Genomic DNA, 26,201 nt, shown 5'->3' on the forward strand with positions numbered 1-26,201 from the left:
ATATCTCAATATTTACTCAAGTTATCATGTTAACGGGCGGATAGACGGACATGGCTCAATCAATATTGATAACTTTGATATATGGAATTCTATATCTATCTCGATACCTTTATACCTGTACAACCAACCGTTATCCAATCAGAGTTATAATAGCCTGTGTACTAGTACAGCTGGGTATAAAAAGCCCGCATAGTACAAATTAATGTAAAGATAGAATGTCTCAAATTTTGCGAGAGCGTGACAATGTGATAAAACTGAAATTAGCAAAGAAAGCAAACACAACACAATAGCCCAATGGTTAGGCAATTGTGATTTCAGCGGTTTGACCGTAGTTCGATCCCCGTGAAACCTGTTGAAATAAATAAAATAAAAACATTATGAAATTGCCTGACGACGATGACGTGTCGGTTTTCGAGATGGTACCAGCGCAATAATTTTCTTTTCAGTTTTTCCCAGTACCGGTGTTAAGCTCATTAATTCTTAAAAATATTTTTTCTATCTTCAATAGTTTAGTTCGAAAATGTAAAAACATAAAATATAAAAATAAAAGATACATATGTAGAAAATTCAATATCCATGATGAAAATTTGGCTCGATACATTTTTTTGTTCACAATGTAGTACTGAATATGATCCATGTAGGTATTCATTTTATCAAAAGGAAAAAATTTCTTTATACATATTTTGCAGGACAAAATAATGTTAAAAATCCCAAGTCCGTCTTATTTAAATGGCAAAACCTTAAGTTCCGCTTTTAACACAATTTTAATTTGGACATATGTGGTATTCTCTTATATTTTCGTCGTATTAATATCGTAATTTTTTACACATCCTTATGTTCATATATGATTGCGTGTAGTAAATGTGTACATTAAGCTGGGTTGATTTGCATCGACGAAAGTTAACCCATATCGCGCTATCGATTTTTCGATTCGTTTTGGGCTCAGGAAAAAAAAGTTCCACTAAGCATACCCAAAAAAATAATTTTCGAGCCTGCAAAATTTGAGTTTTTTGACTTTTTTTTCGTTGATTTTTAAGGTTTTTTTCATGACCTACTTAAAAAATTTTCATTTGATTTTAAAATGTTCATGTATACCCACCCTGTCCGACTCAAAATTGTCCGCTAAAAACTTTGGCGATAACAGTTTTTTGAAAGAAAAAAAATATTTTTTGGGTTTTGAGGAGTGTTTTGGTGAAAAAATAAATTTTTCGCCATTTTTTTTTTAAGGGTTCCTTCAGAAACGTGCAAAACGTTGCCGATGAAAACGAATTTGTCTCATAGTTCCTATCCCACTTAAAATTATGCGATAAAAACGTTGGCATTAACAGTTTTACAAAAAAAAATTTTTTTTTGTTTTTGGGACTTGTTTTGGTCGAAATGGATTTTTTTCATTTTCAAGGCTCCAAATCATTTTTTATGTATATGTTTCCGTTAGACCCACCAATAAGTATACCAAAATGATCAGGGGACGAGCTAAGTTGATTTAGCCATATCCGTCTGTCCGCCCGTCGGTCTGTCTGTCCGTTTGTTTGAACGCAAACTAGTACCTCAATTTTTGAGATATCTTGATGAAATGTGATAAGCAGGCATATTTTGATGTGGGATTTGACATTTGTCGGAATCGACCGGATCGGACCACTATATCATATACCTCCCATACAACCGGTTTTTCAATAAGAAGGTTTTCGCCATTTCTGCCCCATTTCTGCCTCATTTTAACAGCTAGCAACAACAAATTTTACCACAAACTTACGTATTGGGCATAGATCGTTGTCTGAAAAAATCATCAAGATCGGACTACAAAATCGATTTCGACAAAAATGATGAAAATCCTCTTACCTGTCGGTTGTATGGGATATATATTATAAATATGTCCGATCTTGATGATTTTTTCACACAACAATCTATGCATAATACGTAAGCTTGTGGTAAATTTTGATGTTGCTAGCTGTTAAAATGAGGTAGAAATGGGGCAGAAATGGCGAAAACCCTCTCATTGAACAATCGATTGTATGGGAGGTATATGATATAGTGGTCCGATCCGGTCGATTCCGACAAATGTCAAATCCCCCATCAAAATATGCCTGCATACCAAATTTCATCAAGATATCTCAAAAATTAAGGGACTAGTTAGCGTTCAAACAAACGGACAGACGGACGGACGGACAGACGGACATGGCTAAATCAACTTAGCTCGTCCCATGGTCATTTTGGTATACTTATTGGTGGGTCTAACGGAAACATATACATAAAAATGAGTTGAAGCCTTGAAATTGAAAAAAAATCGATTTCGACCAAAACAAGTCCCAAAACCAAAAAAAAATTTTTTTTTTTAAACTGTTATTGCCAACGTTTTTATCGCATAATTTTAAGTGAGACAGGAACTATGAGACAAATGTGTTTTCATCGGCAACACTTTTGCACGTTTCTGAAGAAACCCTTAAAAAAAAAAATTTCGAAAAAATTTATTTTTTCACCAAAACACTCCTCAAAACCCAAAAATATTTTTTTTTTTTTTCAAAAAACTGTTATTGCCAAAGTTTTTAGCGGGCAATTTTGAGTCGGACAGGGTATACATGAAAATTTTAAAATCAAATGAAATTTTTTTAAATAGGTCATGAAAAAAACCTTAAAAATCAAAGAAAAAAAGTCAAAAAACTCAAATTTTGCAGGCTCGAAAATTATTTTTTTGGGTCTGCTTAGTAGAACTTTTTTTCCTGAGCCCAAAACCTATCGAAAAATCGATGGCGCGATATAGTTTAATAAATCGACCCAGATTAATGTACATACATAAAAGCATATTTAAATATATATTTCCACGTATATATATACATACATATGTAAATAGCTAAGTACAAGCACAAACATAATTAAACTTTTCTCTCTGTACTCGTACCTAAGGCGATCGCTATTTTAACCAACCCGCCGCCACGAAACCGCTAAAAACCGGGACGCATGCGTAATGTTTTACCAAAAAACAAAAAATGCATAAGTTCGTACTACAACGTCAGCCATAAATTGAACTTTTCTCTTGCCCAATTTTGCATTTATTTGTGCTTAGTATTAAGTTTGCCCTATTTTTTTTTCTTTTTATAACCAAAAACTTCCGGTATTTATTTGCGGTTTCGACTTATTTTACTTTCTTATTCATGATCTTTTCTTGTGTTTGCTTGCGATTTTCGCAACTTTCGTTATTTTTGTATTATAGTAGTTAAACTTGTACCTATAGCTTATAATAGTCAAGATATCTTCAAAACATACCGGTTTTATATTTATTTAAGAAGAGTTTTGTTTTAGCTGCCCTGAATAAGAAATACTATATTTCATTAACTCATAAATGTTTTTGTGTGTATGTGTTTACTATCATTAGGGTTTGTCATGTTTTTATCTTAAAGACCCGACACATAAGCAGATTTGCATATAGATGAGTCTACAAGGTGGCAGCATGGTGACATACCTACATACATAAATAAGAATTCCATGTACTTTGTTTTTGTAAATTCGATGAACAAATGTCAAAATCGTACTGCGCCGGAAGTTGATGTATCAAATCAAATAAAAAAATTTGTGTTTATTTTTCGACTGTATTTAATTAATATATTTCATTCTCTTTCCAAAAGTCACAGTTGCACAAAGGGGCCTACACGGCATGGATAAATGCGAGACAATTAAAAATGTCCCTCTCAGCAAACATTCGGCATCAATTTTTTCAATTTCCAGCGAGATACTCGCCACAAAATAACGGGTGACGGCTCTTATTGTATTTATCCTCTTTGCTAAAACTGCAATATAACAATCGAATACGACACAAAATATGTTAGCAAGTATTTTTGTTGTATACGGAGAATGTTTAGTGCTTCTCGTGAATGGACAAGGCGTAATAAACTTCAATTGCCAAGTCTGAAGTTCCTTCATATTTACAAACGCAACATCTTGGTTGATTATGGCGATGTTACTTGAATGCACAAGCTTGTGTATATGAAAAATGTCATTGTGCCGCGGCCTCTAGACCTACCTAATTATAATTTTTTTGATGTGTAAACATCTATGCTCACGGTATGGGGGAATCCTGAACGTAAGCGTAAGGTGTAAGTGTAAGCGTGAAAATAGTAGTTGTAAGTGGTACTGGGGATATATGTATGTAGAATGTATTATTATTATTATTATTATTAGCTGTGTTTTTTTTACATCTATCATAATATTGTAACGAACTTAGTGAAACTCCGCTTATTTTACACCTACTAACGTTCGTATCGCTAAATTGTTGAATAAATAACTCCACTCTTCAATAATGCAAAATGGCCTTTATTAAAATAGTTCACAATAACACTTCTCGACAGATAGCGTGCCTAAATCAAACTGATTTCGGACTACTCAGCTTCTGCTGCTTTTGTACTCTCTGCCCAAATGTCTAGACGTTTCTTCTTCTAGATCCCCTACCTGGTCACCAGCCATACGCGCGTGTATTTGTAGTGTGTAACCATATGCGTGTGTATATGTGAGCGAAGTAGTAGCTGATGACGACATGTGTTTGTGAGTATCTCTCTGCTGTTTGCAGGTATGTGTGTACATGATGATTAATGTGTTTATGTAGCTTGCTTAAATGTTCTTGTGCCTTATTTAATAACCTTAGAGATGGTAATACTCGTCACACTGCCCTCCACCTAAGTCTGATCGTCCCGATCAGACAAATCTCTCGATCTAACCGCTGCTAGCCTCTCCAAATGAACCACCCTTCTATTTCGTGGTTTCCCAATTGTTTGTATACGGTAGATGACATCTCTGATCCTATTCACAACTCAACACGGGCCTTCCCAACTGCACCAAAATTTGGATGGAACACCTTTCCGCCGGTGAGGGTTGTATAAAAAAAAAAAAATGTAAGGCGCGATAACCTCCGAAGAGATCTAAGGCCGAGCTTCTCTTCCAATTTGCGTCGTGCTCCTCTTGATTTTTCCCTACAAATTGGCCGGACGGGACCTACATGTTTTATGCCGACTCCGAACGGCATCTGCAAGGCAGATGAGTTTTCACTGAGAGCTTTTCATGGCAGAAATACAATCGGAGCGCTTGCCAGACACTGCCGAGGGGCGACCCCGCTTAGAAAAATTTTCTTCTAATTGAAAAATCTTATTTCTAAAATTTTGATGTTGCTTTGCCCGGAAGTTGAACCCAGGGCATACGGTGTGATAGTCGGAGCACGCTACCATCACACCACGGTGGCCGCCAGGGTGAGGGTTGTATAGCAGTACCAAAAATCCCTCCAAGGAACCTTCCGAATTATTGTTCCTGTTGTACCTGTGTTTCATCCTACTACTCATTATCCTGGACCGTTCCCTCACACTCTGTTGTTTGGCCAATGAACTACTTCGTAGATCTTGCGCTTGACGGAATGGCTTCGCATAATCTGTATTGTTCCGACGTTTTACAACAGTAGTGCGCTCTGGCTTGAACCCACCTTTGCATTCTTTCTGGGAAATTCTGTCGTTTGTTTTAATGCATCCATTAGGGTTTGTCAATGCCAATGTTTTTCTCGCGGGTACCTTGGGTTTTGATTTGTTTGGCCCATTCATACCATCAACATTTGCCCGATTTACTTTCTTTGACTTTTGTGGTCTCTGTTGAATCTCCTCCACCAGCACTCGCTTACTGCTGAACCGTTTCTCCAAACTGAAGTTAAGCGGTATATCCTGGTTCTTATAGCACATAATCCTTCTCTACATATCGATCCTGATGTCATGGTCAACTAAGAAGTCCGCTCCCAGTATGACTTCATCAACAATCTCTGCCACAATGAATTTGTGTAGAATCGTGACCTTTCCAATTAAGATCTCACATAACACTTCTCCTTGGACTTGGTTGTACTCACTAGTGACCGTACGCAACCTTGCTCCAGGTAATGGCTTTACTCTCATGTGGACCAAATCAGATTGGATTAAGGAATGAAATGCGCCCGTATCTACAGTCGGTAAACACTTCTTGCCATCCACATTTCTGACGGTAAGACTACTCGATTTTCTTCCAATTTGCGAGATAGATATCACAGGACATTCAATAGATGGGGCAAGTTTTCGATCTTTACATCTGACTCGCTCTTGCTTATCTCCTCTAGCTTTGCGTTTACGACCAGCCAAGTTGGAACTACCAGGACCGGTGCTGCAATGACGAGCAATGTGACCTGGGTTACCGCACTTGAAACACTTCATAACTCCGTAATTTTTCTGTTGTGATCCCTTCAGCGCCTCCAATATTGTGTTCACCCAGTCTGACCTTTCCACTTCCACACGGCGTGCTTTGAAAACTGACTTACACAGAAGCGACGCTGTTTCCGGAATCAGAGCATGTTTCGACATCCCGTATTCCATTAATAAAGCTCTGGATTTTTACCCTTTCGTATTCCACGAGTGCGTCCGCATTCGCTAAATGTGCCAGCCTTTCAACATCTGACGCAAACTCTTGCAATGTTTCACCAGGGCTCTGGAAGCGGTTCAGTAACTCCATTTGGTATATCTGTCTGCTATGCTCGATTCCGTATCGCCACTTTACAGCAGCCATCAACGCTTCATAGTGTTCCGTTCTCCTTCGGGAATCGTCTGTAGGATTTCGGCTGCTGGCCCCTTCAGTGCTACGAGTAGAGCTGCAACATTATCTTCAGCATTCCAGTTGTTCACTGCTGCGGTCTTTTCAAACTGTAGCTTAAAGACCTGGAAAGGAACAGAACCGTCAAAAGATGGAGTTTTTACCTTCGTATTGCGCACTGAAACAACTGGGCGATTTAGTTGCAGCTCCTGTATACGACCTTTTAAAGCATCTACCTCAGCCTCGATTTTGTTCTCAAACTGCATTATTTTTTCGTCCATACGGACTTCCCGTTGTGCAGAGATCTGCGATGATACCTGTGCTGAAATTTGTCTCGACATTTCTGATATACGTGCCCCTTGTGCTTCAATTTTAGATGTTATTTCTGACGACATCTCTGAGATACGTGTCTCCTGTGATTCCAGTTGGGATGCTACTTGCGACGACATTTCTGAAATGCGTGCCTCCTGTGCTTCCATCTCGGATGTTGCTGTCGATGTTTGTGAAGATATTGCAGCCAGAATCGTGTTCAAGTCTGTGCTCGTAACTGTCTGCCATGTTTCGTTTTTCTCTTCAATTTTTGTTGTTTCATCGCCATCAAAATGAAAGACATACTCTTCCACGTTAAATCCTTCTGACTCCATTGCCTTTCGTAGTCGGGCTTGAAGTTCGATTTTATTGCCGGTTGTATTCAATCCATGGCTCTCCAACTCCTTCTTCAGTTGCTTGATCTTCAATTCACTCCACTTTGCAATGCCCTTGTTGTATTCGAAATCTTCGGAATTTATTCAACAATTCCTCTTCTGACACCAATTGTAAAGAATTTTTGTGCAATTCTTCTTATATGCAACCTTCTACTAACGTTCGTATCGCTAAATTGTTGAATAAGTAACTCCACTATTCAATAATGCAAAATGGCTTTTATTAAAGCACTTCACAATAACACTACTACTTCTCGACAGATAGCGTGCTTAAATCGAACTGATTTCGGACTACTCAGCTTCTGCTGCTTTTATACTCTCTGCCCAAATATCTAGACATTTCTTCTTCTAGAATCCTCTACCTTGTCACCAGCCATACGCGCGTGTATTTGTAGTGTGTAACCATATGCGTGTGTATATGTGAGCGAAGTAGTAGCTGATGATGACATGCCTTTGTGTTTATGTAGCTTGCTTAAATGTTGTTTTGCCTTATTTAATAACCTTAGAGATGGTAATATTCGTCGCAATATATATTATTTCTAATTGCTGTTTTTATGTACGGGCCCCTTTTTCTCCTTATTTGGAATCCAAATCTATAAATAAAGTTTTGGTTGTAAAGATGGAGATTCGGGCTATTAGCGAGCTTTGGGCAATTTTGGTCGTAGTGCTTTTGTTTAGCTATATTTTATTAAAATAATTTGCTAAAAATAAACGATTGTGAGCACACAAAGAAATCTTTTTGTACTATGGCACTATTGTGAATATTTGCACTGCATTACTTACCGAAACGTTTTAGGAAGCTTATAAATTTGTTATCGTAGTGTTACCAATTTTTTATCTTCGTTTAATGGAAAATGTATCGATTTTGTCATCAGAATGTTATTGATTTCTTATCGAAAAGTTTTATGAAACTAATAACTTGTTATCGGAGTTGTTGTTGGGGCATCGGAGTATTACCAATTTATTATCGGCGTTATCGTTCGGAAAATTTATCGATTTCTTATCGAAGTGTTACAAGTTTGTTTTCGGCATGTACTCGATTTGTTAACGACGACTCATTGGCTTGTTATTATGCAGATACTTATAAAATAAAAATAAATGTAAGGCGCGATAACCTCCGAAGAGGTTTTAGGCCGAGCTTCTCTTTCAATTTGCGTCGTGCTCCTTTTTAAATTTTCCTACAAATTGGAGGGACGGAACCTACTTTATGCCGACTCCGAACGGCATCTGCAAGGCAGATGAGTTTTCACTGAGAGCTTTCCATGGCAGAAATACACTCGGGGTGCTTGCCAAACACCGCCGAGGGCGACCCCGCTTAGAAAAATTGAAAAAAAAACTTGTTTCTAAAATTTTGATGTTGCTTTTCCCGGGGCGTGAACCCGAGGTTTCGGTGTGGTAGGCGGAGTACGCTGCCATCACACCACAGCGGCCGCCGACGACAAATGTATAACGATTCTCGGCAATAACAAACTGATAAGTCCAAGAAAACTAGCAATTTCAATATAGTTGAATCAAGGAGACATAGGTGTTAGAGGCGTGGGTTCCACATTACAGTTGAAAAGATGGTCGGTGTCATTACAGTCATGTCAGGTAGTTATGGAACGATACGGGTACTGAGTGAGTAGTATCTATACTTTTTCAAACAATACGACGGCGTAAAATGCTTTTCCTCGATGTTTTACAAATGCCGATGGTCTATAGGTTTAAGCGCGGTATTCAGATAAGAATAATAAGCTCAAGGAATGTTTTTAATTGATCTTGCAATCCACAAAGTTGAAGTGTTCTTTTTTGTTTTTTTTTTTTTTTTTTGAAAATTTGAATCTCCTTTTCTATTATTAATTATCTTTATAAAATTTCTGCCGAGATCTGTGCTGGATCCATATATTTAGAGGAATTGTCAAGAAATCATTTGCAGGCTTCAATTGATGCATCCATAACGCATGTAAAAAACAGAGACTAGGCCAAGTTATGCGAATGAAAGATAATGTTCCGGCTAAGAAAGTATTTTTATCCGACCCCGCCTATGGATCCAGAGGAAGAGGGCGGCCCCCACACTGCTGAAAGGATCAGATGGAAAACCATTTAAGTTCTCTTAATGTTACCAATTAGTGCCAGTTAATCCAGCAAAGAAGCGATTGACGCCCTTTGTTAGGCGACCATAATCGTTTAAAGGGTTAAGCGCCAATTAAGTAAGTCAGTTATAATATCAAAATTAACAATGTGCAATGTTGAACGACATTTGCAACCAAAATATGTTAATTTCACGACTGTTTCAGATACTGTTTTCGTTCCGTATGTCACACTTAGTGTAGAATCTACTCGAAGATTTGATGAGTCAAACCCGATTTTCCCACGGGAGCTGGTAGCCTTTATATTAGCAACAACAGGAACAACCAAAATGCGCCTTTTGAAATATTCGGTAGGAAAGTCCTTTGGGAGATCCATCGTTCTTTACGCGATGCCGACAGCGGTGGTAATTTCCCTTTAAATGAATTTCGATCCCAGTTGAAAGTTATGTGGGTGGTGTTTTAGAACTGTAAGAGTTCGCCGAAATTAGAATGTGTTGTCTTCTTATAATTATATAAATATAAAAAATAAATACTATATAACATAATGTTTTTCTTTTTTCTTTATCTATTTCGATTAATCATCACGCAATGCGACAATACAGTGTTTGTGTTGTTGTTCTCTGTTAGCCGGTACTTTAACTCGCGCAACTTACTTAAGAAGCAATCAACAGTCGCATAATTAATTTCAATTTATTACAACGAGCTGAGTTCGTTCTGAACAGTTTTTGAGCCAGTTTTACACACACATAGATACATGCACATGTTCGTAGGTGCGCACTAAGGTGGCTCAGTTGCGGTTGGGATAAAATAGTTTGTATATACTTTTACGAGCCTGACCCGTGCGCATCCTGCGCAACCAATATAAAAGTCTCTCATCAAATATCAACAGAAATCAGCTGTTCTATCAATCAATTATGCAGTGCAAATATTCACAATAGTGCTATAGTACAAATAGATTTCTTTGTGTGCTCACAATCGTTTATTTTTAACAAATTATTTTAATAAAATAAAGCTAAACAAAAGCACTACGACCGAAATTACCCAAAGCTCGCTAATAGCCCGAATCTCCATCTTTACAACCAAAACTTTATTTATAGATTTGGATTCAAAATAATAGCGAAAAAGGGACCCGTACATAAAAACAGCAATTAGAAATAATATATATTTTTCTCGTAGATACAGCGAGTTTTGAAGAGAAAAGTGATTTCGGTGATGGTGATTTCCAAGCCGCAGCGATGCATATCCGTGACTGTGACTGCATAGTGATAGAAAAGCAATGTGATCTAAATCACAGTTCTCAAACATCATTATCCTCAAGTCGTGCCAGCTATTCTTGTTTCGGATTGAAGTACAAGTCCCCAACAAAATCTGCAAATCTCTTGCCTATAGCACGTGAGGAAAGGATACTGTTTACAACTTACAAAGTGTAACGTAGCAAATGCTACGCCACAATATCTATTTCCTATTTAGCGCCCCCCCCTAACATCATATTTTCCATTTACTGCCCACCCCTAGTAGGGTATGTACCGACATACATATATACATACATACCGGCCCAACAACCATCGCGCAAGCACAAAGCAAGCCAGCGATGGTGAACGCACAATGCTTGGGAATTTTCATTCGTGGCGCGCTGTGCGCGACAATGCGAGCATAATTCCCAACGTGTTCATAGTAACCTATGAATAAAATGATTGGCCGGAATACACCAGGGACACTTCGCCGTAGGTAAAACATCATCGCCATCCCGATCCTTGGACATCCCATCCCGAAGTCTAGCCACCACCGTCGTCATAGCTATTTGGTGAGAGCCACCGTCACTCAGTACTCTCTCTTCGGGCGTGATCCTAACTACCGCCGTCATTACTATCGCCGTTAGCACCTCTTAGCAAGAGCCACCGTCGTCTTCACCATCTCAGCCACCGCTTAGCTAGCACTCTATCTCCCTCTCTCTGTGGAGAGCCGTCGTCCTTGGGTTACACTATATTGTCAGCGACACTACCTAGTGAACATCTCTCTCTCTCTCCTGGATTCAAGGTTGTGGATATTTTAGCCTGAGAGCCGCGTGTGTGTGCGTGTTCGAAATCAACACTAATTTACTGTGTATTTATTTAGGTGGGGGAAGTGGGACCTCCATCCGACTCTGGATTGACTTGAGCATACCTCAGCCTTTGACCAAACCCACCTCATAAAAGCAATTGGCCGTCTCATATGCTAAAAAACACTCCGGGAAAAGCTACAGGCCTGCTTAAATGCTGCGCTCAGAACTAATGTTGGCCGATCCCGTGATTTTTGATGAACAATGTTATCTGTGATTGTTACCTCTCGGTCACAGCGGCTTTTAACCGTGACTGTGACTGAAAAAAAAACAAATACCACACCAACAAGAATCAGTTTTGGTGATTCTATACGACAGCATGGCACTGCTAATACGCGTCCAGAAATATCTTGAGAGGTGTCAAAAGACGCGTATTGACCTCGACAACAATAATCCGAAGGCGGAAAATAAAATTGTTTGGTTTGTCAAGAGATATTTGCGAAAGAAATTGAAACTTTTCATGTGGTTGTAATAATTTTGAAGATTTTGTGATACCCACAAAAAAAATTTTGGACATAAGTGTTTTTCGCGGATATAGTTTTGGGGTAATTCTTTACTTTAGGATACAACTGCTAAAACTCGTCCAAAAATATCGGGAGAGGTGTCAAAAGACGCGCATGGACCCAGGATCACGATCCCTAAACGGAAATTGGAAACTTTACTTCTTTTCGGAGATATTTGCAAACAAATTTGCAAAAGTGTTTTGCACGGATATAGATTTGGTCCCAAACCGATGTTGGACCCACCCAGGGTAATTTATTATAAGCGCGGCCGAAGGCCGCCAATGCAGAAGGGAGTTCTGCGCAAAAATACTATGGATTCCACCCCCGGTTTCGGGCGCTCCCAGGCCATTTTGCGGTTTTTTGGAAATATCTTCTGACATAACCAAATTTGGAATATCCGCTTTCGGATTTGTGGTCCTGGGGTCAAAACGCGTCTTTTGACACCTCTCCCGATATTTTTCGACGAGTTTTAGCAGTTTTACCCTAAAGTAAGGAATTACCCGTTTTGGTCTCCAAACCGATTTCGGAGCACTCCGGGGTAATTTCCGGTTTTTCGGGAATATTTTTTGAACGAGCTAAAATTTTTATTTTCCGTTTTCGGATTATTGTTGCCGAGGTCAATACGCGTCTTTTGGCACCTCTATCGATATTTTTGGACGCGTATTAGCAGTGTCATGCTGTCATATAGAATTACCTCAGTCTTATATTTTTCCCTGCGGATTGTTTTGCGAATAATAAACTCTGCGCCGTTTTTTGGCACATCTACTGTTATTCAGTCGCAGATTAAGTAACTTGCTCATTGTATTGGTTCGTAGCGATTTGTTCCTGTGATGAGAGCTAGGTTTGAGTCTGTGATTGGCAACGGGAAATAAATGCTGTCACAGGCAATCAGTCACGAATAATCCTTGTAAGCTGTCGCTGAAGTGTACTGTGATATTTCGATAGCTGTGACAAAATCACAGGTACACGGATATTTGCCAACTCTACTCAGAACTGCCACGGGATGACTTCTTATGACCCCTGAACACCATCAACATAGCGAGAGCTCAATATAAAGCAGCATAATGAAACTCTGAACAGACAGTTTTTGCTGAATTGTCACAAGCCGGTACATCCCAGCAAAGAACCGCTTTATCTATCCCCGTCTCCCAGAGAGATAAGAAAGGATATCCGTTAGCAGCACTCTGGTGAGACAGGGCACCTATCAACTCAGCTGTTTGATCTAGATAGCACAAGGAGGCTCTGAGCCTAATTCACACTGACTCGGTAAATACCTTCGCTGGGTAGCGTTCACCGGGGGTATTATAAATATTGTAACGAATTTACTGCAATTCCCCTTATTTGCAATTTTCTGCCAACGTTCGTATCGCTAAACTGTTGAATAAATAACTCCAATATTGAATAATGGAAAAATGGCCTTTATTAAAGTACTTCACAATAACACTTATACTTTTCAACGAATAGCTTGCTTAATATCCAAACTGATTGATAGCTCAAATGAAACTGAATTCCAGCGCCTCTACATTTGCTGCCTTTTATACTCTCTGATTTCCTTGTTCGCATCTTCTAGGCGCTTCCATTTCCAGAATCTACTAGTTGGCCATCAGCTCTGAAATTGCTCAGCTTTAACTACAATTGCACGATTTTTTAGCTTCTCTCATTGCATACTTTCAGGAGTATCTCAGATATATGCATGTGGTTGTGCCTTGCTTCTCAGCTGCGTGTACATATGTGTAGACACAATGATTGATTCGTTTATGTAGATACAAGTGAATGTCTGTTTTATTGTTGTTGTGACTTTATTTACTTAGCATCAGACTAGGGATGTGAGTATCACTTAGTGTCAGTCATAATCGTCACAATATAAATTGTCTAACCCTTGCAGAAGAAGAAAGCAGACTACTATGATAGACATGGAAGCTCAACGTGGAGGAGAGGGTGAGGAAGGCCTCTACGGCACTTTATGCATGTAAAAGAATGCTGGGGAAAGCGAAAATATTAGCCGTAACCAAAGCAGTAGAAACCCTGGAAGAGAATAGCTTAAGCTGCAACCGTGTTAACTTTTATATTATTATTATTATTATTATTATTATTAGCTTCTTTATTATAAGATGTGCAAGCTACACTTGTACCCCGCGAAGACACAAAACCAAACTAAAACCCTGGATTACCCTGAATTTAGTTAAAAAAATTAAACTTAAAAATAAGTTAGGCAGTAAATGTCGTAAACATCCATTCAATCAGGAACTCCACTCTCGTTTTAGCAAATTATGCAAAGATTTAAGGAAAGATATCGCTGTACAGCGTGATAACTATTTCCGGAATAGATTTGTAGATTGCCAAGGGAACTCGCAAAAAGAATGGAAACTTATTAATAGCGTTGTCAATAGGAACGGCGCAAGTGATGAGCAAGTAATTTGTTTAAACGAGCTGGGCAAAACTATTTCTGATCCGTCCGGCGTTTCCGCGGTACTTAATGAGTTCTTTGTAGCAGTAGGGCAGTCGCATTCTACCCCATGCAATTGTATTTTGTCGAGTAATGACGTATCCGGTTCCAGAAATAGTTTTTTGTTTGAACCCATCACAGGGTTAGAGATTCTAAAAATTACTAAAAATCTAAACAACTCCAGTTCGTGTGGTTTTGATGGGATATCAAATAAACTGCTTAAGAACACAGCCCTTAATTTAATAGACATTTTGAAATATCTTTTTAATACCAGTGTTTACACCGGTGTCTTCCCTGACCAGCTGAAATGTGCGATAGTTTTACCCCTATTTAAAAGGGGTGACAAGAAGGATAAAAATAATTATAGACCGATTTCTCTGTTGCCATCCATCTCTAAAGTTTTCGAGACAGCACTAAAAAACCGTATATTACTATTTCTTGAAAGCAAAAATTTCTTTAGCTCGAGGCAGTTCGGGTTCAGGTCGGGCCGTTCTACTGAAGATGCGCTCCTAGAATTTTGTTCATTCATTTGCAAAGGGTTGGATAGCAAAAAAAGCTGCGGGGGTCTCTTCGTTGACATTACGAAGGCTTTTGATACAGTTGACCATAAATATTTACTGGATAAATTATACTGTGCCGGCTTTCGTGGGTTTATACACGACTGGTTCAGATCTTATCTAACAGGTAGGGTACAAAGGGTAAGAATTCAAGACTCTCTCAGTGATCCTAAATCAATAATAGTTGGGGTTCCACAAGGTTCCGTGCTGGGCCCTATTCTTTTCCTAGTTTATATAAATTCCATTTTTGACTTACCCTTTAAAGGAAATGTTACTGCATTTGCTGACGATCTTGCATTAGCATATGGCTCAGGTAGTTTTTTTGACCTAATTGCTAATATAAATTATGATGTCTCTCTATTAAGATCTTGGTTCGCAAAACATAAGCTCGTCATCAGCAGTAAAACTAAGTTAATGTTTTATAGCTTGAATTCAAGGCAACCTCCAGATGTCAACATAACTTTTCACTCTTCAGATTGCGAACGCTTCACCCTTCATCAGCATTTATGTCCTGAGCTAAAGTCTTGTACTTTCAATTCTCTTACATCCTGTAGCGTCAATTGCTTTGTAATTGGCATAGTAGAGGAATTTCAATACCTAGGTATAATCGTTGACTGTAATATGAATTGGTCTAGGCACATTTCCCGTTTGAAAAAATATTTGCAATATTCACTACGCTGCTTCTATCAACTCAGGAATTACTGCTCTAGTAAAACTATGAAAACAGTTTACTACGCATTATTTCACTCAAAATTGCTACATGGAATCACCTGTTGGGGAGGCGCCATCTTGAACAAAATTCAACCACTTATAACATTGCAAAAGTGTGTAATACGGAAAATATGCAAGGTGAACCGAATGCACTCCTCAAGGGAGCTTTTTAGAAGGTTACTCTTTCTTCCAGTGAGAGACCTATATTATTTTAAAGTTTTAAAAGTTTTTTTCCTTAGATGTGGTTATCTGGAAAGCATGGCATCTGAAGTATATAATCTGAGGAGAAACACAAACAACACCGTCGCTGTGCCTTCTTGGAGAACCACACACTCTAACAAATTTTATACAATAGTGTCTCGTAAACTATTCAATGCACTACCAGCAGAAGTTCGGGCTTTAAGGAATCTTCGCCCGTTTTTAAAATATGTGAAATCCTTCCTTCTAAGCAGGTCGTATCTCGAAATCGAAGTTTTGCTTCGGACAGATAATTAAAAATTTGATTTCTTAAGAGTTGTAATTTAACTAATTTCTTCTGTTTATTTTTGAATACTATTCACTTTTACTCAACCCACCTTATGTACACAATTTTGTTATGAATTTACAAGTTTTGTTATTTTGTTATCTTTATAACCTCATGTAAAAATTTACCATTAATTTAACAGTCCACCCCACTGTATTATTAACAAAAATAGGATTGGCATTTGACGCTATGTTCTGCATAACATATAAAATGGCCTAACTTTTCTTATATCTTGAATTTATATTAATACTTTGCCTTATTGTAATTATATTTAAAATTTGTGTAGATATAAGCAAAATGAATAATAAACTACTACTACTACTACTACTACTATTTAGCCGTAGCTATTTAAAACTTTCAGGTACAGGCTTGATCCGTAGACGTTCCAATTAGACTGGGCGAGATTAAGCGAAGGCGAGAGGTGCACATGATCGGCCAAGCGGGAAAGGCGTGGGTTCAAGCGCGGGGCTGTAAAGTGTTGAAGATTATGTGTAGGTCTTACAACCTTAGACTAACTAAGTTGATTCTATCATTAACAAGTAAGGAAGGCTAAGCTCGGGTGTAACCGAACATTACATACTCAGTTCTTAGTTTTATAGGTTGACGCCTTTTCGAGATATCGCCACAAAGGTGGACCAGGGGTGACTCTAGAATGCGTTTGTACAATATGGGTATCAAACGAAAGGTGTTAATGAGTATTTTAAAAGGGGGTAGGCCTTAGTTCTATGGGTGGACGCCTTTTCGAGATATCGCCATAAAGGTGGACCAGGGGTGACTCTAGAATTTGTTTGTACGATATGGGTATCAAATGAAAGTTGTTAATGAGTATTTTAAAAGGGAGTGGTTCTATAGGTGGGCGCCTTTTCGGGATATCGTTATAAAGTTGGACCAGGGTTGACTCTTGAATGCGTTTGTACAATATGTGTATCAAACGAAAGGTGATAATGAGTATTTTAAAAGGGAGTGGGCCTTAGTTCTATAGGTGGACGCCTTTTCGAGATATTGCCATAAAGGTGGACAGGGGTGACTCTATAATGTGTTTGTACGATATAGGTATGAAATTAAAGGTATTAATGAGGGTTTTAAAAGGGAGTGGTGGTAGTTGTATTTGTGAAGGCGTTTTCGAGATATTGACCAAAATGTGGGCCAGGGTGACCCAGACCATCATCATTCCAAGGGCTTTTGATTTCGCCCTGCAGAACTTTTTCATTTTCTTCGACTTAATATGGTAGGTGTCAAACCCATTTTACAATTTTTTTTTTTTAAGTTATATTTTGCGTCAATAAACCAATCCAATTACCATGTTTATCCCTTTTTTCGTATTTGGTATAGAATTATGGCATTTTTTTCATTTTTCGTAATTTTCAATATCGAAAAAGTGGGCGTGGTCATAGTCGGATTTCGGCCACTTTTTATACCAATACAAAGTGAGTTCAGATAATTACGTGGACTGAGTTTAGTAAAGATATATCAATTTTTACCCAAGTTATCGTGTTAACGGCCGAGCGGAAGGACAGACGGTCGACTGTGTATAAACAGTTATCGTCCTAGGATCAAAGACCCTACCAAATTTCACAAGGGTTGGTAAATTTTTGTTCGACTTATGGCATTAGAAGTATCCTAAACAAATTAAATGAAAAAGGGCGGAGCCAGGCCCATTTTGAAATTTTCTTTTATTTTTGTATTTTGTTGCACCATGTCATTACTGGAGTTGAATGTTGACATAATTTACGTAAAAACTGTAAAGAGATTAACTTATTTTTAAATTTGACTTAAAAAAAAATGTTTTTTTTTAAAAGTGGGCGTGGTCGTTCTCCGATTTTGCTAATTTTTATTAAGCAAACATATAGTAATAGGAGTAACGTCCCTGCCAAATTTCATCATGATATCTTCAACGACTGCCAAATTACATCTTGCAAAACTTCTAAATTACCTTCTTTTAAAAGTGGGCGGTGCCACGCCCATTGTCCGAAATTTTACCAATTTTCCATTTTGCGTCATAAGGTCAACGCACCTACCAAGTTTCTTCGCTTTAGCCGTCTTTGGTAATGAATTATCGCATTTTTTCGATTTTTCGAAGTTTTCGATATCGAAAAAGTGGGGGTGTTGTAGTCCGATTTGGTCCATTTTAAATAACGATCTGAGATAAGCGCCCAGGAACCTACTTACCAAATTTCATCGAGATACCTCAAAATTTACTCAAGTTATCGTGTTTACGGACGGACGGACATGGCTAAATGAATTTCTTTTTTCGCCCAGATCATTTTGATGATGATGAGATGAGATGAAAGAAAGCTCTAGCAGCATACTACGCCTGCAAAAGGGCTTTTGGGCGGAACTGGAGGCTGACACCACATGTCATTCATGGCATGTTTAGCATAGTCATTCGACCGATACTAACATATGGATGTGGAAGGTGCTAGACAAAAAGAGTAATCAACAGAAGATCGGGAAGATACAAAGGCTGGCATGCCTGGGAATGTCAGGCGCCGTGAGCAGCGCACCTCAGGAAGCGTTATATGTAATCTTTCACTTGACTCCTCTACAAGTCTTCGTGTTGGGATTAGCCGCTAGAGGAGCTCTACGACTAAGAGAATCCAACATGTAGAAAAGAGCTAAGCACGGACACGCGACGATTCTGGACGATATAACGAAGGTGCAATTAAACGGAATAATAACCGACCTAACATCCAAAACAGACTACATCACAGGGGTTTTGGACTTCCAGATTCAGAACATACGATATCTTTCAAAGGAGGAATGGGAAGTAGGCCTAGACCACGGCAGGGGCATCACAATATACACCGACAACTCGAAAATGGAAGAAGGAACTGAAGCTGGGAGGTATTCAACACATCTACAGTTAAGCCAATCATTCCGACTTCCTGACGCATGCAGTGTATTCCAAGTCGAGGTCTATGCTATAGATAGAGCGACAAAGCTGCTCCAAGATAATGCGGTCTCCAACACCGACGTAACAGTCTTTATTGACAGCCAAGCCGCCTTAAGAGCATTAGAGTCCAACATGATAAAATCGGATATCGTGTGGAGGTGTAGAGCCTCTCTGGCTTCTATAAGCCATCTCAATGTCTCTCTTTGCTGAGTCCCCGGGCAAAGCGACATTGAAGGGAATGAACTTCGCGGATAAGATGGCTAGGAAAGTTTCCGAATTAGACATAAGTGAGGAGGACAGCTCCGTCCGACCGCCGCTGAGTTATCTCCTAGGGAGAATCGACGAACATGAGAACAGAGCAAAGGACTTACTATGGACCAACAGGGTTGACTGCGAAGTCTCAAGGTCCTTATGGACATGCTTGGATAGGAAAGGCACCAGCTTCCTTCTCAAACTGAACAAATCTGCGGTGAGGGCACTTACGGGTGTCATCACAGGTCATTGTGCTATCGCACCAATGCTCTGACGGTGGCGAATACCAACAAGCCCCCTCTGCAGAAGCTGTCAGGATGAGGAGGAAGAGGAGTCGATCTACAAGTTCCTCTGCCGATGTCCGGCGCTTCAAAGAAGAAGGCTCAGATTTCTGGGCTCACGCTTCTTCGACAGCCTAGCAGAGGTTGGGAAGGTGGAGGCATCAGGGAAGCAAATGGTTCGTTGAGGACCACTAGGAGGTAATGGGCCTAAACGAATTTGCCGCAACCCTGTACTTACTGAGGGCACTCCCAATGGACAAAAATGTCTCCGAGTGGAAGTGTGGGTAACACTCACGCACGCCCTCTTAACCTAACCTAACCTAACCTAACCTACCTGTGGTCTTTGGCTTCGGAGCGGGCAAGCTTGCCAACTTTAGAAATAAAACTGACTCTTACGATCTCCTAGCATCTGGTATACCTTGAGAGAATATTGCAAAGATGACAAGTATATGGGGTATTAAATCATCAGCAGATACTTTCAGGTCTCACTCCATCAGGTCCGGTTGTCCTGGTCCTCTGGCAGAAAGACATTCGCCGCATCTGCGTATTCCGCAAAGTGAGTCTCCAACAGGATCTCCAGAGTGTACTGACAGCTTGGAGCTGCTTTCCTTCCAGAAAGTATTTTCCAAGTTTTGATGTCTTGTTCATTGTTTCCAGTTTTTCACCGTATTACTCCCATGACATATTTTTTGCAGTCCTGATGCTGCTGTGTAAACATTAAAGTTGCATCTTTAGGTATCCGGGTATAGAGTTCATTGCCAAGATGATACCAGTAACTTCTTTTCTAATTCTATTTCTAAACGTTGGTTGGTTGCCTTTGTTACATATAATTAGGTTAGTAGTAAATCTTAAATTAGTATTACTGATATTCCAAAGTACGTGATGTCCATCGGTAGCAGCCTATAACCAAAGCCATCCGGTGTGAGTCTGCAAACGTAATAAGGGATGTATGCTACTGTGCGCGCAACGCTTCAGCTCCCTTCGTGCGTCTGATCGGCAATGCGAAAAAATCGCTATAGGGGCCAAGCGCCAATTAATGATGATGGTGTTAACCGATTAACGGGTCTCTTGGGACTGTGTCTCTAACCGCTTCTTGATTCATTTTACTGTTATTATGAGACCCGGAAAGATCGATTATTTGAATTACGCATCTTTGCGGACACGGCGCCTGGATTTTGTGTAATGCTAATGCTTCTTCATGATGAAAATCAGGGATTGCGAACAGTGAAAAAAAACTTATAGTGACACACAGGCAGTATGCAAATAGGATCATTGTGGATAAAACAAGTCAACTGCATGACAGGATGTTCAATATGGCTACTTTTTAACGTTTTGCCAGCGTTTTGACAGGGTTTCAATGTGGCGGCGCATAGAGCCGGCTATCTTCAGCGGGTGATAGAAAGAGATATAGAATGAGACAGCGATAATCAATTAAAAATCAGCTGATCCATTCTATTTGTAATTTTGACGTCTATGCAGAAGTTATCACATTTGTCTTATCCACAATGAATAGGATCTTTATTACACATAATAAGTATCGATGAAGTTTTTTATTTAAAAAATAAATGAATGTAAGACCGAGGTTCTCTTCCGATTTGCGCCGTGCCCCTTTTTAATTTTCCCTGCAAATTTACGGTATGGAACCCACTTATTTTTATGCCTACTCCGAACGACATTTGCAAGGCAGATGATTTTTACTGAGAAGCTTTTCATGGCAGAAATATACTCGGAGTGCTTGCCAAATACTGCCGAGGGGCGACCCCGCTTAGAAAAAGTTTCTTCTAATTGAAAAAACTTTTTTCTAAAATTTGATGTTGCTTTGCCCGGGACGTGAACCCATGATCTTCGGTGTGGTAGGCGAAGCACGCTACTGTCACACCACAGCGGGAGCCAAATTATTTCACTCGTAGATTAAAAGTTGTTGTTCCAGTTTTGTTTTATCCTGAGCGATATAACAGGTCAAAAATAATTATTTCTTTTATTTAACTATAATTATTTGTTCATAATTATTTATTAAATGTTACTATTTTATCTGATTTGATTTGATTTTACCTTATTTTATTTCACTTTATTTTATTTTTTTAATATCATATTATTTTATTTTATTTCATTTCATTTTATTTAATTTTTTTTTTTTATTTTATTTTTTTTTTTTTTACTTTACTTTGTATTATTTTATTTCATTTAATCATATTTTTTTTCTTTCGTTTTATTTTATTTGAATTTATTTATTTTTTCTTTCATTTTATTTTATTTTTTTTTTGTAATAAAAGATTTTATTTTGTTATTTAATTTAATTTTATTTGAATTCATTTAATTCCATTTTATTTCATTTTATTTTTTATTTCGTCTCCTTTTATTTATATTTATTTTATAACCAACAAAAAACCTACCAATATTGTATACAACCAAAAAGTAAATAAAATAAAATTAAATGAATTCAAATAAAATTAAATTAAATAACAAAATAAAATATTTTATTATAAAAAAAATAAAATAAAATGAAAAAAAAATAAATAAATTCAAATAAAATAAAACGAAAGAAAAAAATAAAAAATATGATTAAATGAAATAAAATAATACAAAGTAAAGTAAAATAAAATAAAATAAAAAAAAAATAAAATAAAAAAAAATAAAATAAAAAAAATAAAACAAAATAAAATTAAAAAAATGAAATAAAATAAAATAATATTAAAAAAATAAAATAGAGTGAAATAAAATAAAGTAAAATTAAATCAAATGAGATAAAATAGTAACATATAATAAATAATTATAAACAAATAATTATAGTTAAATAAAAGAAAAAATTATTTTTGAACTTGAATAATCTTGTTTGTTTTTGCAAATCCTTTGAATGAAAGCAATGAACTGTGCACTTTGCTCATATTTGCGGATTCTCGCGCTGTACCTACAACAAAACAACTATGTACACACCCTTCGTAAGCATTCGGTCTGAGACGATTTTTTAGTTAAAATACAAAGCGAATCCATACCAGGTGGTGGCAAAGCAAATTCAACCAATTCGCCGTGCAGAAGAATGTCAAATAAAAAGAAAATTTTAATTGATTTCGATTAAGTGACATAATAAAGTACAAGGCGCTGTATGGCAAATAATCTAGAAGAAGCAATCACCTTGAGTTTGACCAGAAAATTGGCGCAAAGTTTTCAACTTGCCACTAAAAAAAACTCTTATCATTTGAGCGAGATAACAATTCAAAAAATAATTATTATTTTCTATCGCTAAAAAACGATTTTTAAAATGCAACTTATAACTGTTACGATTCCTGGTGAAAATACTTCGTCTTCGGGGTGGCTGATAAGCATATCTTGTGGGCTATTAATATTTTGCATTTTTGCTCATCCTTCGTAAATCAAAATTTACACTAAATTTTATTTATATTTTATTTCCAGATGACCTACACTGACTTAAGCAAAGGAAGTAAGGTTTCACTTACACTTTTAGCGATTGCCTCATTCGTATGTTGGGCTACAGCTAAAACAGGTAAAATTGTAACTAAATATGGTTTTATGCAACATACATGCATACGTATAACATAACCGTAACTGAAATTTAATACCATTCAAATAAATTAATACTTTTTTCACTCCATTTCTTTATCATTTATGCGCATAGGACCGACACATGGCAAAGTGGTGGTTTGTTACATTTCAACATGGGCTGTTTATCGGCCAGGTAATGGAGCATATGCAATCGATAATTTCGACCCCAATCTATGTACACATGTAGTTTATGCCTTTGCTGGACTTGATATCGCACAGTCGGCGATTAAGTCTTTGGGTAAGTATGACACAATACAATACTTATAGGGACATATTGTAACGAATTTTGGGAAACTCCGCTTATTTTCCACCTTCTGCAAACGTTCAAATCGCTAAACTGTTGAATAATTAACTCCAATATTCAATAATGCAAAATGGTCCTTATTAGACTACTTTGAGAGTACTTCACAATAACTCTTACTTCACAACTAATTGTGCTTAGTCATGCCTCAGCTTGCTCTTCTTTTATACTCTCGCTTTCCTCGTTCACCCATTTCTCCTAAGTTCTAGTAATTTCGCGAACTTCATGATTGGTTACCTACCATATACATTTATATTTGTAGTTTGTAGCTATATACGTATGTATATGTGAGTACTACGTCGGCCGATGATGACATGCGTTTGTGAGTATCTCTCCGCTGCCTTGTATGCATGTGTGTAAATGATGATTGATTTGTTTACGTACATAAGAGGGGCTGCTTAGTATCGGCTTAGTGATGATAATATTCTTCACAATATGTTTATAAGTTTTTCAAAAAATTTTGGCGCGCCTCGAAGATCTGTTTTCTCTCATTCCTTCCTCAGTATTCATGGCATGACTTCTGGGTAAGCTTCTGCGAAAACGTGGAAGGGTGGTATGAGTCCACAAGTATAAGGAAGTTAAAATAGATAGTTCCTGCCCAATTGGTGTATCTGAGAGGCGTGGATGGAAGACGAGCGATAGTTTTTCTTATGTTTCTATCATGTCGCAGTTGCGTAGGAATCTGCTTCACTGCCAACGAAGGCCTAATAGAAATGCTACCCATCCTCCTTCGTTAAAATTAAATTTACATGGACCATTAATTTGTTCGGCGATACATCTCTCCGGGGGCGGAATGCCGAATTTCTGCACAACTTGACACATACATGAATTTTTCCTGTCTAACGCCAGCAGTTCGCGTATATGAAAATCAGTAATCATTTATGCCAACTGCTAACGCTGGGCTTTATTCTAAAGTTTTCGAATAAGGTCAATGACAGCTTCATTCCAAAGGCCGACAAAGAACTCGCGTCTGCCGTCTGAAGGGCTGACTGATCTAAGGAGCAGGATTCTTTGAAAGCGGTTTTCGTCTTATCGGGGATGCATAGCCGAGGTGAGAGAATCTCAGTTAGGTGTGTTAGGTATTGGAGTGTCTTGATAATGCAGCGTGGTGGCCTTTTCAAACCAAAGGTGGTTTTGAAAGCTCTCCGAATGTATTTCTGCCACGAAAAGTTTCTCAGAAAAAAAAGGGAAGCACCCAGCAAATTTCAATGGATTTTTCATACTAAGCAATACATGAATAGGCAGGTTGAGCTTTAAACTCAAAAAAGCGACCCACCTTTTAACTTTGTTTCTTATCTACTTAACTCAACTCTACTAAACTCTTTCTTGGTTTCAGATCCTTGGCAAGACCTCAAAGAGGATTATGGCAAAGGTGGCTTTGAACATTTGACAGGCTTCAAAATTACACATCCACATTTAAAGGTCAGTTTGGCTATCGGTGGTTGGAATGAAGGTTCGAAAAATTATTCTATGCTCGTAGCCGATCCCGCGCAGCGTGGACGCTTTGTTAAGCAGGTCACCACCTTCATACGTCAATACAATTTTGATGGACTCGATCTTGATTGGGAATATCCAACGCAACGTGGCGGACGTCCACAAGATCGTGAAAATTTCGTACTACTTACCAAAGAGTTGCGTGATGAGTTCGATAATTACGGTTTGTTGTTGACGTCAGCTATTGGTGCAGCCAAAAATGTAATTGATCAAGCATATGATGTGCGCCAATTATCACGATATCTCGATTATTTACATATTATGTGCTACGACTACCATGGCAGTTGGGATAAGCAAGTGGGCTATAATGCACCGCTCAGAAGTGTTGAAGGTGATGTACTCAGCGTGGTGAGTATGAAGATGATGATTCGATGTGAAAATAGGTAAACTGAGCTTTCAACAAGAACGAAATGCTCAGGTTTGTGTGACCTTTTACAGTTCTGACTGAAAGGCAAGTTTGGGGTTTTAAAAGGTCCAAGTTTTGTGACAGCAGATATGTTTTCTGATTTTACTTTTCTCTTACAGCATTATTGTCAGGCGATTTAGCAAGTCCTTTGTCTTGAGATACGGTACCTAAGGAGGGCAGAATGCTGAGAGTAGGCACTTTGCAGAGAGTGGGTTTATGAACACAACCGTAAAGTTCTCGACTTCTAAATAAAAAAAACTTTGCCAAAATTTAACGAATTTTTTTTAATCGGAATAGGATTATATCATATTCTCAGATAGGCGAATTTTATCTTCGAGCTATGGGATGAGCAACATCCAAGCATAGTTAAGCATTGCGAAGAGTGGGCCATATCAAGCCGAAATAGCTGTTTTATGGTAACTGATTTTGTGCCATGCAGGAAACAGAGATTTTGGACTAGCAAGTCCAGCAGTTCATATATTTTTGACGCAGGAGGGGAGGAGGGTCATATGCAACTTAGGCTTTTATAATGGCTAATAATACATGCCAAAGTTTCCACTCACACCTGGTTTGTTGTTGTTGTTATTATAACAGCACTACTTTTCTCTGTATAGCCAAGACATCACTTTAAGATCATCCAAAGAACCTAAGTAACATGTTGTACGTAGTTATCATGAAACTACGCTCACTCTTAATAGCGGTAGCATTCGGATGAGGATAAGGATGCGGATGAAAAGGTAGGGGGAAAATGCATGGATAAGGGACCGAAGAGAATCAGAATGAGGATGAGTATGTGATAAGGCTGAGGATGTGTATAAGAACGAAA

The 26,201-nt window shown here is 38.2% G+C and overlaps 1 protein-coding gene across 1 annotated transcript in view; it reads left to right on the forward strand.

Annotated features, from left to right (window-relative positions):
* Cht2 (Chitinase 2) overlaps positions 1–26,201 on the forward strand; it is a 29,973-nt gene that overhangs the window by 1,928 nt on the left and 1,844 nt on the right. Inside the window, exons 2-4 of the mRNA XM_067788036.1 lie at positions 23,025–23,115; positions 23,248–23,412; positions 24,812–25,317. Coding sequence (XP_067644137.1) covers positions 23,025–23,115; positions 23,248–23,412; positions 24,812–25,317 — 762 coding nt within the window. The remainder of the gene's footprint in view (positions 1–23,024; positions 23,116–23,247; positions 23,413–24,811; positions 25,318–26,201) is intronic.

This window comes from Eurosta solidaginis, chromosome 5 (genome assembly GCF_040869045.1).
Source record: "Eurosta solidaginis isolate ZX-2024a chromosome 5, ASM4086904v1, whole genome shotgun sequence".
NCBI lineage: Eukaryota > Metazoa > Arthropoda > Insecta > Diptera > Tephritidae > Eurosta > Eurosta solidaginis.